Genomic DNA, 14,530 nt, shown 5'->3' on the forward strand with positions numbered 1-14,530 from the left:
AACGTACACTTAAAAAATTAAATGCAGCCATTTCGCAGTCATGCACCCAATTCGCAGTCTTCATAAACCTCCACGGGACTATGTTTTCAGAATGAGCCTGGGTTGTTTATATATATATATATATATTATATATATATATATATATATATATATATATATATATATATATATATATATATATATATATATAAAGTATACTTGAAAAGTTGAGTCCTCTTTTTTTAGCAACAGTTTGAAGCTTACCACGAAGTCAAAGTTTATTTTAAGTTCTTACATCGTAAGTGTTGAGCTTCTTCTGCTTGACTGACAGTTTAACCTCTTTAGAAACTGCCATTCTGTCAAGTCACATAATCATCTCCACATTTAAAGGATGAGTGAAACTCACTAGACTGTTGACAGAAGCCAGAGGTTATGTTGTGGAAGATCAACCAATAATAATAAAAAAAAATCATATATGGGAAAAAAATGATGCTTTTAAAAGACCTTTATTGATCATACTGTGTTCAATCTCAAACGTGACAACCTCAGACTGAGATTTTACACACTTTACAAAGATAACTATTGTAAAAGTATACATTTCAAATCAAATAACGACTTATTATCAAACACGAAGATCAGAATAGTCCATTTTCAAAATTCATATGGCATTGTGGACAAGTTTGTCATTTGAAAGATAAATTAAAATTCTTCCAATAAGAGTTTGGATAAAAAGCCATCTTTAACAGTCCCTACAGAAAATTATTCACAAAATTTGCATCTGATTTGCACGTTTTTATAGTCCTTTTTTAGGCAAACTGTCATTAGCAAGGCAAAATACTTGTGCACTGCGTAATTTGCATCATTCAGAAATGTGTCGCTATTGCATTATTGTACCAAAGTAATTGTGACTACAGAGTTTCTGGGTGAATGAATGAAAGCACAAAGTCATGCACGACTAATTAATTTCATTTATATAAGCCTACGCTGAGCACAAGCAGACGCAGAGCTGATTAAAACGCTTAAACAAGCTTTTTTTTTTAAACATCCTAACATTGACGAGCCTTGAACTTGTGTGCTAGAGCATCTTAAAATTTCGGATGTGTTTGTGCGCTCGGAAATGGAATGCGTTTGGAGAGCGTGACTAATTTAATATGTTAATTAAATGAAAAGGCTTTAATTCCACTCAAGAACATGAATGTCCAGCCTAACATCAAAAATGTGTCAATTATATCAAGCTTTTAAAGTCGGAAATGCAGAAGTAGTTTCCCATAGTGAATTCAAAAGAACTAATAAATACTACACAGTGATTAGGAATCAGACATAACAATTCTAACATGTTTAAAATATGCTACAATATAAAGTGCTAATGTATAGGTTTGATATGCTGATAAAAAATATGTTGTAATATTGACACAAGCCCCTTTCACACATACAGACCTTTCCGGAAAATTACCGGCAATTTTCCGGAAAGGTTGTATGTGTGAACAGGTCCTTTTTGAAAATACCGGTAAATTCGTTCTGGCTATTTTCCGGAAAGAGAAGTTGTAACATTACCGGCAATTTGCCGGAATGCTGCGCTGTGTGAATGCAGAAGGAAGATTCCCGTAATAAGCGCGTGCACGTCTAGAACGTGCTGACGTGAGACGTCTGCTTTAGCCAATCACAACAGTCAGACGCATTTACGTCCGCGCGGTTTGTGAGGATAAAAGCCTTTGAATATTTTTCCAGACACATTTAGCTGCTAGAAGTTAGTCAGATCACGTTTATATGTTCTTCTTAATGCCAACTGTGTAAATAATCATCGATGAGATGCTTATGATAAGCCGTTGTTTGTTTACCTTCAAGCTTTGCGTGCGCCTATGAGCGCCTGCACACGCACATATTATGAACATCTCGACATGCGAAAGTGATCCTGCGAAAGTTGTTCACAATATTGATCATCCACAGAGTTTGTAATGTAGTCAAATGTTTACTAATACAAGCGCAGCCGTTTAAAGCTCATTTGTGGTGAATGATGTCAGAATTTACCGGTATTTTGCGATGGATGTGTGAATGCTCTTTTCCGGAAAATTTCCGTAACGTCCTCGCCTGTGTGAACAGCCCTTTTTTCAATATAACGGTAAAGTCGTTCCGGAAATTTTCCAGAAATTTACCGGTATCACTGTGTGAAAGGGGCTACAATCTCACGGCAATTGGAAACTTTTCAGTGGCTAATTCGTATGATCTTAAGCTGCGGTCACATTAGAGTTTGAGCATGCGATATTCTGTTGTGCGGCGCTGCGAAAAGGGGTGGGGTTAAACAAGATTATTAGACGTTTAAAAAAGCAAGCGTGTGCTCCATGTTTTAAATTTCTGTTATTTGGTTGGTTCTTTATATCCTGAATATATTTAACATTTATATTTGCCTTTCATATGTTCTAGTTTATCGTTTAAGCTAGTTTGTGAACAGCTAGCTTATTAGTTTTGTAGCTGCAGCATTTACATCATTTCTATCTAATAATTTGTTACACATTGTAATTATTTTGTGAAGTGACAAAATGAAGAGAGGAGTCCATTAAAGGGAAAGCTGCTGTTTGGCTTAACCACGGTCTTGGTGTCCTTATTCATCCTTTCACACATACACAACGCAGAGACATTTTGGGGAAGCACACCAACGAAGAGGGTTACATCTTGATCCTCGATTGGTCTCACGCAGTCAAGTGATGCGATTTCGCAGGTCAGAGTTCACCAAGCTGCAAAACTTGACACATGACCCTGTGTTTCCGGTCTGACGCATTCTTGGGAGGAAAAGCCCAGTGTGACCGCAGTTTTTTTCGTACACTTTAGTACGATTTTCTCAATTACCAATGATGGTTGGGTTTAGGGGTGGGGTTTTATGCCACGCCTCCTTTTAAAATTTTTACTTTTTCATATGAATTCACACGAATTAGCCACTAAACTCACAAAATGTGAAATAGTTATGTTTCTGCGTGACATCAAGCTGGAGTAATAGTTTTTGTTTATTTCTACATTAAACGTATCTCAGAAAAAAGTTCAGACACAAATTCAAAATACTCTCACCTGCCACTTTATTAGGTACACCTTAATAGTTTGGCCACAGTCCAAAGAAATGCGGTAAATTGTCCATAGTGTACGAGTTTGTATGGATATGCTGCGTAAAACATATGCTGTATAAATTGGTGGTTCATTCCGCTGTGGCGACCTCAGATTATTAATGGGACTATTAAAGGGATTATTAAAGCCAAAAAGATAATGAATGAATGAATGAATGAATGAATGAATGAATGAATTCATATGAATTTACAGCTGAACTGACAAAACATAAAATAGTTACTTTCCCCATGAGACAGGGCTGAGTTGAGATTTATTTTTTAAATGTCAAGTACTCATAAAGACATTATATAATTGTCCGAATGGCACTTAAAGACAGTTATCTTAAGCATAAATGAATATTCATTCACATTCATAACATGTGTCGTGAATATAAATGTTTTTTTATGAACACCCCTTTTAAGTAAAGCCTAACCGTAAAGTTTATATTATTACTCAATTGACGCTTGTAGAAGAGTTAAAGCATGGATTTACACGCTACTTCAAATTGTTTATGATGTTTACAATGAGTCTTTGAGTAAATATCAAAGAGATAAAATGAAGGAATTACTTTCTGAGTTGTGCTCCCTTCATGCCCTGGTTCCCATCATGCAATTATGAATTTGCACTCCAGTTTTTTACAGATTAACATGCTGTTTTATGAGATCTTGGGTTCATTGTCTGCTCAAAATGACCAACGCAATCTCACCGTGAATTTAGACTCAAAAATCAAGAATACTTCCCCAAATGAACTGTGTTTTGACTTTAAAAATAGGATTAGCATATTTATGAATTGTGTTTTAAATCTCTGAATTAGATTAGCATATTTATGAATTGTGTTTCGATTTTACATATAGGATTTGCATATTTATGAATTGTTTTGAATTTACGAATTGTGTTTTGTGTATTTATCAATTGTGTTTTGTGTAATTATGACATGAATTTTGAATTTATGTGACGCAATCGTGCAGTAGGTAGTGATGTCGCCTCACAGCAAGAAGGCTGCTGGTTCGAGTCTCGGCTGGGACAGTTGGCGTTTCTGTGTGGAGTTTGTATATTCTCCCTGTGTTCGTGTGGGTTTCCTTCAGGTGCTTCGATTTCCCACACAATTCCAAATACATGCTGTACAGGTTAATTGAGTAGGCTAAATTGTCGATAGTGTATGAGTGTGTATGGATGTTTCTCAGAGATGGGTTGCAGCTGGGAGGGCATCCGCTGCATAAAACATGTGCTGGATTAGTTGGTGGTTCATTCTGCTATGGCAACCCCGGATTAATAGAGGGACTAAGGCGAAAAAAAAATGAATGAATGAATTTTGAATTCACAAATTAGATTTGCATATTTATGAATTGTGTTTTGAATTTACGAATTGAATTAGCATATTTATGAATTTTGTTTTGAGTTACGAATTGAATTAGCATATTTATGAATTTTGTTTTTAGTTTATGAATTGAATTAGCATATTTATGAATTTTGTTTTGAGTTTACGAATTGAATTAGCATATTTATGAATTTTGTTTTTAGTTTATGAATTGAATTAGCATATTTATGAATTTTGTTTTGAGTTTATGAACTGAATTAGCATATTTATGAATTTTGTTTTGAGTTTATGAATTGAATTAGCATATTTATGAATTTTGCTTTGAGTTTATGAACTGAATTAGCATATTTATGAATTGTGTTTTGAGTTAATAAATTTAATTAGCATATTTATGAATCGTGTTTTGAGTTTATGAATTGAATTAACATTTTTATGAATTGTGTTTTGAGTTTATGAACTGAATTAGAATATTTATGAATTTTGTTTTGAGTTTATGAACTGAATTAGCATATTTATTAATTTTGTTTTGAGTTTATGAATTGAATTAGCATATTTATGAATTTTGCTTTGAGTTTATGAACTGAATTAGCATATTTATGAATTGTGTTTTGAGTTTATGAATTGAATTAGCATATTTATGAATCGTGTTTTGAGTTTATGAATTGAATTAACATTTTTATGAATTGTGTTTTAAGTTTATGAACTGAATTAGCATATTTATTAATTGTGTTTTGAGTTTATGAAATGAATTTGCATATTTATGAATTGTGTTTTGAATTTATAAACTGAATTAGCATATTTATGAATTGTGTTTTGAGTTTTTGAAATGAATTAGCATATTTATTAGTTGTGTATTAAGTTTACAAATTTGTTTTTGTATTTATGAATTGAGTTTTGAATTTCCGAATTGAATTAGCATATTTATGAATTGTGTTTTTAATTTTCGAATTGTGTATTGTGTATTCCTGAATTGTGTTTTAAATTCATGAATTGAATTTGCATATTTATGAACTGTGTCTTGAATTTGCGGTTTCCATTCTGTAAATGTGAATTGTGTATGAATTTTATTTTGTAAATGTATTATTGTTGAGACTGACCTGGCTCCATAGATTAACCATAAAACATTGTGTTGTTTCTGCTCATTTTAAAAAAGCAGTTTGAACAAACAGCAAACTTCATTTTTTTGTGTAATATGTCATTTGAACACATTTAAACAGTAAACCGTTAAGTATCTAATACTTAAAGTAGGTTTTTAGGTACTGGCTTACTGAATGCATTTAGACATACATTGAACTGTAATACAATCATAAATTATAAGAAAAAGATTTAACTAAAACTTACATTCACTGCGAACACACCAAGCAGTAACACTGCTAACAAAGTGAAAACGGCATTTTAACACCAGGAAAGTAAGCATACATATGTAAAAAAAACCTTTTGTTATAATACTAACATTGAAAAAAAGAGTGCGTTTTTAAAAATATCTTCAGTGTAGAGTATTACAAAAAAGATCATCGTTTTAAAAAGACATTCAAGGACAGTTGTTTACGGAAGAGTTTTTTTCTTTCTATTTTCTGCAGGCTTTTGGACTGGTCTACAAAATAGTCATCTCAACAGAATCTGAAGAAAATTCCAAAACTAGAAGCGGATAGCTACATATTACTACAGACATACATGGAACGCAAAAATAAACTTAAAGGTGACCTACTATGTCTCTTTTTACAAGATGTAAACTAAGTCTCTGATATCCCTAGAGTATGAATGTGAAGTTTCAGCTCAAAATACTACACGAAAAATGTTTTATAACTATTTGAAACTGCTCCATTACGGCTTTGTTTCGAAATGTGCCATTTTGGTGACTGTCACTTTAAATTCAAATGAGATTGTGCTCTTTTCAGAAGAGGGCGGAGCTATACTTGCCTATGTGTCAGCATAGGGGCACATTCAAAACAGGATTAATGACGGCTGCTTCCAGGGCCAGCGCGTCCATAGAGGTGACCTAGGGTGGCGAAATAGAGAGGGCGGCGTCCGCAACACCTGCCTCACCACCTGCCTCATCAGTTATGTCCGTGACACCTCCCTCACCACCTGCGTTATTAGTTATTTCCACAACACCTCCCTCACTACTCGCGTCCTCAGTTAGATCAGTGCATAGGGCAGCAGAATAGAGAGGGCGGTGTCCGCAACACCTCCCTCACCACCCCAGTTCTTCACTTTGATAAGCGGTCACTTTCGTTTTCACTTTCGGGTTGAGGGTGGCATGACCGTCCTCTGCCCAGAGCGGCATTTCAGCTTGCTCTGGCCCTGGCTGCTTCTCACTTAGGGCTGTCTTTGCGAATAAGAGAGAGATCATCACTAGTGGGTGGGGCTTTCTCGGTCTGATGACACGTACAAAGGAAGAATGTCAATCAAAGTGTTTCTGCAGACGAAGTGTTCATCAAGTGTGATTATAAAAATATAGAAATAATTCATTTTTACCATAAGAGACTGGCTGTATTCACACACTGTCGCCACAAAAGTGTGTTAAAACCCCTCATTAAAGTGATTTTTGCATAATAGGTCCCCTTTAATAATAATAATAATAATAATAAAAATCAGCTTCCCTCAGGATTCATTTCCCATATCTTACAGTATGTAAATGCCACTCGCCTGTAAACAAATCCAAATCTCACACTGCATTTCCCTCATTTAGTGTGAAAAGTTCTTCAAGTGTTGTCATTTCTGATGGAGAATGACTCTCATCCGTTATAATGGGCCACGAGGGAGAGCACTGCAGGTTTGGTGTTATCTGCTGATGGTGGGCCGTCCTCCACTGGGTTTGTCTGATTGGGTCCCACTGAAGCAACCATAAAAGTGAAGTTGTCCGTGCGGCGTCCGGGACGAAAAGGTTTGGTCTTTGAAGAGCTTTTCAGACTAGAACCTCGTTGTGGTTTGTCGCAGTTGAGAAGAGCTCTGAAACACCTGTAGAACTTAACACACACACACAAACACAAACAAATACAAAACATTAGAGGAATAATGGGGGTACACAAATTAAAGGGATAGTTCACCCAAATAAATAATTCTGTCAATTTACTCATTCATTCAAACCTGTTTGAGATCCTTTCTTCTGTTGAACACAAAGGAAGATATCCTGAAGAATGATGCCAATGGCTGCTGGTTTCCAACATTCTTCAGAATATCTTCGTTTGTGTTAAGCAGAAGAAATGAATTCATAAACATCTGAACTACTTGAGCGGGAGTAAATGTTAAGGACTTTTTTTTGGGATGAACTGTCCCTTTAACGAACGTGATAAAAATAAACAAACAAAAAAAAATCATGCTGAAGAATGCAATGGTAAAATAAATGATTCAATTATTCAAAATAATGAATAACCAATGGTACTTGTTGTTCTTTATACAACAGGTTATTTGTCTGGGTTTCGAATACTTCACCCCTTGCCCTTGATAGAAATAAAAATGATCGTAGTTAAATCGATTTCTTCATTTATTCAATATACAACACCAGTGTTGGGCAGTAGCGTCGCTACAAGTAGTGACGCTACTAGCTTAACTACATTTCTCAGTAGTGTGGCGGTAGCGTTGCTACCTTCTAAATCTAATTGCTACATTTACTGATCGCGGATCAATAAGTGACGGCACCGACATTCACGGAGCTGTGAGGCCGATGTCTAGCCGATGAAAGTAAATCCATATGATGGCGAGAATGAGGAATTCTTCTTCTTCTTTCTGTTTTTTTAAGTTTTTGGTGCGTTACTGCCACCTCTGGTTGGCGATGTCGGATGCTTGATGGAAAGTTGACTGTGGGAGAGGAGTTATTTCTGAAGCAGGATTCCTCGTGACCATAGCTCGAGAAGTACATACCCCTATAAGATGCAATATATATTCATACATTATAATGCTTATGTCAAAATACTTCCCTTTACTATAAATTACTATAATTTTTTAATTGTGTAACACCTGGTTTTATTGGATTTTTTGTTTTAGCTGATACATACTATAATTTGTTTCTGTTTAGTACAGTATATTATTTACAGTAAACAACTGATCTGAACTATTATGTCTCATATGTTTCATTGACAGTTTAATTGATCACTAAGATTAGACTTGGATTTAAGTTGCTTCGATTTAAATATGAAAATTGCAAAAATAGCTTGGATGTAGCTGAGCTACTTTTGCTGAGTAGCTTTTAGCTTAGCTTACAACCTTTCCAAGTGGGTAGCTTTAAGTGTAGTTAAGCTACATTTTAAGTAGCTTAGCTCACTACACTTTTCAAGTAGCTTGCCCAGCACTGTAAAACACATTACAAAGCAAACCAATAGAGCACCTTTGGTGATGTGGTGGAACGGGAGATTCGCATCTTGGATGTGCAGCCAACAAATCTGCAGCATCTGTAATGCTATCGCGTCAATTTCTTTGAGGAACATTTGCTGTACCTTGTTGAATCTATGCCATGAAGGATTAAGGCAGTTCTGAAGGGTCCAACCTGTTACTAGTAAAGTGTACCTAATAAAGTGGCCGGTGAATGTATTTTAGTGCATTTAAACAAAACAGATTTATTAAACGGATATTTTTATTAAAATAATATTTTAGTCGCAGAACATCTTTAGATATAAAGAGAAAACATTAAAATTCATGTAAAATATTGGGGAAAACGTACAAAATTTCCACAAATTGTACAAATTTGTGGGTCTTTTTGAACGTTTTCATTTTTAATTTAATATTTTTCCCGAACATAATCATTTGGGTGTACTACTTTTAGACTGTTTAGTCGGGTATTTTGTTAGATTATCTCCAAAATTGTCTCCAGTACTGACTAATCTAATGTATTTGCACAAATATAATATTGTAAAGCTTCCTATAGAATATATTAGTTTAAATGAGAGATTTTTGAGGGAGTCATTTATACGTTGAGCACTGCATGTAAGGTTGTAGTTCATTAGTTTTGTTCTGCTTTCTCCCAGTTCTTTGATTTCATATGACCTTGCATGCACATTTACTTCAGTGCCTTTACTTCATAAGAGCCGCATAACACTAATGAGTCACTTTCCCCCCTGCTTGCAACTAAGAACAAGCCCATCAGCTATAGCTAAGCTTAGACAACAATTACAGCTCATTTAGGAAGTCTGATTAGAAAAGGACCCTTCTCTTATCCAAACACCCCTCATTATTATCAGCGCCGCCATTCGCAGAGAGATCCTTTTCATATTCATCATTGGTTTTATTTGAAAATGCTATCTAAATGACATTTTACACATTTTAAACAGCACAATTATGCAATTTGCAATTTAATAATGTGCTGATAATGTACACCGGCTCAATTATTTCCATTGGAATTGATCATCTGGAGTAATTGTGTCCGTTCCATTTAGTCACAAAGGGAAAAAAAAGAAGGGGGGGGGGGGGTCATCTGTAAGGCTAACAAAGGTAAATGGCGCTAATTAAATGACACATTGACAAGGCATAATAAGACAGACTTGTCATATAACAGGTCTGTTTTTGTATAACGAATAGTAGATATGCAATTATCCTGATCAAAACATGTGAAAATTAAATAAAAAGATCAACAAAGATGGTTCATTTGTCATCTTTTTTTTTATTTTTTATTTTTTGTGGACACTGAAAGACCGAAAGTTTGACCTCTGTAGTTTAGTGCAAACATGACAAGCAAACCATTAAATGGAGAATCTCAGATGTGTGGCGCTTCTCTTTCAAATAATATTCGGGATCTCACTTCTCCTAAGAAAACGTAGTGTACTTAGTATACATTGTCTGCTATAAGTATACTTATAGTCAACTACATTTCCTCAAGAAATTGAAAGGTGCAACATTTACACATGACGTTCATTACATGATAAAGCAAACAGTAGCTGTGTTTCCATACGAAAAAGCTTATTAACTTCATGTGCGAAACTGGAATATTGCATAAAAGACATGCGAATAAAGCAGCGTTTCCATCTAACGAACAAACAATAGATATCTATCTATCTATCTATCTATCTATCTATCTATCTATCTATCTATCTATCTATCTATCTATCTATCTATCTATCTATCTATCTATCTATCTATCTATCTATCTATCTATCTATCTATCTATCTATCTATCCATCCATCCCACTATCTATCTATATATCTATCTGTCTATCTACAGTATCTATCTACAGTATCCATCCATCCATCCACTCAACAACCCACCCACCACCACCATCCATCCATCCATCCATCCATCCATCCATCCATCCATCCATCATCTATTTATCTATCTATCTATCTATCTATCTATCTATCTATCTATCTATCTATCTATCTATCTATCTATCTATCTATCTATCTATCTATCTATCTATCTATCTATCTATCTATCTATCTGTCCATCTGTCCGTCTGTCTGTCTATCTATCTATCTATCTATCTATCTATCTATCTATCTATCTATCTATCTATCTATCTATCTATCTATCTATCTATCTATCTATCTATCTATCTATCTATCTATCTATCTATCTATCTATCTATCCATGCATCCATCCCACTATGCATCTATATATCTATTAGTCTATCTACAGTATCCATCTATCCATCCATCCATCCATCAATCCATCTATATATCAGTCTATCTATCCATCCATCCATTCACCACAATCTATCCATCCATCCATCCATCCCACCCACCCACCATCCATCCATCCATAGCACCCACCCACCCACCCACCATCCATCCATCCATCCATCCATCCATCCATCCATCCATCCATCTATCTATATATCTGTCAGTCTATCTACAGTATCCATCTATCCATCCATCCATCCATCTATCTATATATCTGTCAGTCTATCTACAGTATCCATCTATCCATCCATCCATCCATACATACATCTTTCCATCTATTGTGAGATCTATCCGTGCATCCTACTATCCCACTATCTATCCATGCACACTTGCGAATGCATCCCACTATCTATCAATATATCTATTAGTCTATCTACAGTATCTATCCATCCATCCATCCATATATCTATCTATACATCCATCCAATCCACCCACCCACCACCATCCATCCATCCATCCATCCATCCATCCATCCATCCATCCATCCATCCTGCCATCTATCTATATACCTATTAGTCTATCTGCAGTATCCATCCATCCATCAGTCCGTTCATCCATCTATCCATCTATCCATCCATCCATGCATCCATCCCACTATCTATCTATATAGATATCAGTCTATCTACAGTATCCATCAATCCATCCATCCATCTACTGTGAGATCATTTTCTACAGTAAGTCTTTTTTCCCCATTGCACTCAACTCAGCGCCAAATAAACTGTCAGCATCATTGTGTTTACACAATCAGTATAAATTGTGGCCTATTATTATGGTCAGTGAAATAATCATGTGTTATTTATTTGCTGTTTGAGTATGCAGTGTAAGATAGACTTGCTAAATGATTGCTTTCAGCCTCTTGTCTGTGTCTAGGCAAAACCCACTAAATAACCATATGAAGGCTAAAGAACAAAATTTCAGCATTAGGAGGAAAAATCAAATAAATATAAAATACCTAGGAGTGACACTGTGGCTCAGTGGTTAGCACTGTCGCCTCACAGCAAGAAGGTCATTGGTTTGAGTCTTGGCTGAGTAGGTTGGCATTTCTGTGTGGAGTTTGCATGTTCTCCTTGTGTTAGTGTGGGTTTCCTCAGGGTGTTTCCCCCACAGTAAAAGGCATGTGCTTTAGATAAATTGAATAGACTGGCCATAGTGTATGAGTGTGAAAGACACACACACTATGGACAGTTTAGTTTATTCAATTCACCTGTAGCACATGTCTTTGGACTGTGCACAACAATGTAAACCTCAAAACAACCTTCATCTTAAAACAAAATGATGGAAAACACATAGCGAACTGGTTATTTAAAATCCATGCTTTTAATTCATACTCACTTTCTCACATTATGGGAAACTGCCATAACCGGCGAGATTGTTTCACTAACAATATGGTAGTAAGAAACCCCAGATCAAGTTTCACATCAAACGGATGCTCAAGCAAGTTGAAGCGCAACCAGAGAAAACGCAGGCTGGACTCACCGCAGATCTTCTGTTCCTGAGTTTTCTGGTGGACGTTGATAGCGAAGAAATGGTTCTTGTATCTGTACAGCATTTTTAGTCTTCAACTCGCCTCAACTCACAGTTTCCATAGTTACGGGCTGGGAGGAATTGAAGACTGAAAATGACATACAGGAGAATCTTTCTTCATCAGCTGGAGTTTGATGAATACCTGAAAACATCTCTTATACTGTGCACCAATAAGAATTTGTCTGGCATGGAGCACTCTATATGAATTACAAAAAAATCCATCTCTGTGTTGATATAATAACAGACAACAATCTTAATGCACTCTGTCTTACTGAAACCTGACTTAAACAAAATGACTATATTAGTTTAAATGAAGCCGCTCTTTCAGGATATAATTATAAGCATGAGCCGCATTAATCTTTAGTGATATTTTTTTATAGGGGTGGTTCAGACTGTATTTTTAAGGTTTGGTTGTGTTTATGGGGTGCAAAGCAATGTGTGCTTGTGGTTCATTTGTAGAAAATCAGGTAATTTTTTTATATATATCTTTTAATAATTATAAACAGCTACTCTGCTAACATGAAAATGACTGTCATATTTCCTAGTTCCTCTGAAGACCCACCTTCGAGAGGCTCTGATTGGTCAGCTAACATAACGTGCTGTGATTCACATCACTAGGAAGCATCTCTGTTATAACTTTACAGCGGCTCTGGACACGCCCCTTCACTGCACGGGGTGTGTGTGTAACCTGAAGGGATTATGACATCATTAACCATTGTAGTCCCCAAGCTTTGTTCGCTGTAAGATGCACCAAGCTAACGCTGTAAAAGCCAATGCCTCCCTTTGCATTGAACTTTGAGAGTCTTGCATTCAGAGATGTTGTTTATGTTCACACAGCTACCTTACACATCAACTAAAGTTTGAAATATGATATCGAAGTGGACCACCCCTTTAATGCTAATTAGAGAAATGGACTTATGTTTAATTCTTTTGAAACATTGGCGCTTAATGTTAGGATTGCGGATTAGTAATAGTTTGTTCTTGAACGATTCATTCATTTTGAACGAATCTTCAATATGATTTGGGAACTACGAGTCCTCTCAGGGAGTGATTCGTTCATCCGCTCAAGTGCACATTTGTGCAGGTGATATCGTTCATTTCAAGTCTTTTGAGTCACTGTCGAGCAACCAACTGTCCGAATGACTGACTAAATGACTGAACGATAGACTGGGCGACTGGCCTATCGGCCGACCCAGCCACTCTCCTCTTCCTCCTTCCCTAAACCCAAGCGACAATTTTCAAAAGCCATCCAGAAAAAGAAAATCTGATTTTGACCACGTTTTCGGATTTCACCGCATTCTCGCCGCTTTATTTTTCGGATTCTGTTTTTTGTCTTGCCTGATTTCTGGAACCGCTCTTCCCCGGACTCGAACCCTACCAGTCTCCGCTCCGCCAACGTAACATGACGAGCTAACCGGACAAACTGGTTGCGGTGAGAAAGACCTCCATAATAAGCCTTTTTATTTAGCGATAACAACTGTCTGGATGTATTATTATTCATAGTATTAGTTCATGTTAGTCAATACATTATCTAAACTTAACTATTCATTTATTTTCCTTTGGCTTAGTCTCTGATTTATCAGAGGTCGCCACAGCGGAACGAACCGTTAACTATTCTAGCATTTTTTTTAATGCAGCGGATACCCTTCCAGCTGCAACCCAGTACTAGGAAACATCCACACATTCTTGCCTTGCCTATATGTCTTTGGACTGTGAGGGAAACCGGAGGACAAGGAGGAAACCCACACCAACACAAGGAGAACATTCAAACTCCACACAGAAATGCCAACTGGCCCAGCTGGGACTCGAATCATTGACATTCTTGCTGTGAGGCGACAGTCCTAACCATTGATCCACTGCGTCGCCCACACTTGTCCAATCAGTTTTAAATCTACCACAAACAGACTCAAGAAGGCTGATCTCGTCAGAATGCACTGCTTCAGACAGATGATAAAAGCCACGCAACAAAGCAGGACAGAGGTTTTGATATGATATCACATCTGA

The 14,530-nt window shown here is 36.2% G+C and overlaps 1 protein-coding gene across 1 annotated transcript in view; it reads right to left on the reverse strand.

Moving 5' to 3' along the window:
* Positions 1–7,029: 7,029 nt before the first annotated feature.
* tmtopsa (teleost multiple tissue opsin a) overlaps positions 7,030–14,530 on the reverse strand; it is an 84,411-nt gene continuing 76,910 nt past the window's right edge. Inside the window, 1 exon segment of the mRNA NM_001118899.2 lies at positions 7,030–7,359. Within this exon segment, the coding sequence (NP_001112371.1) occupies positions 7,129–7,359 (231 nt within the window). The 3' untranslated portion in view covers positions 7,030–7,128.

The sequence above is a fragment of the Danio rerio genome, chromosome 2, assembly GCF_049306965.1.
Source record: "Danio rerio strain Tuebingen ecotype United States chromosome 2, GRCz12tu, whole genome shotgun sequence".
NCBI lineage: Eukaryota > Metazoa > Chordata > Actinopteri > Cypriniformes > Danionidae > Danio > Danio rerio.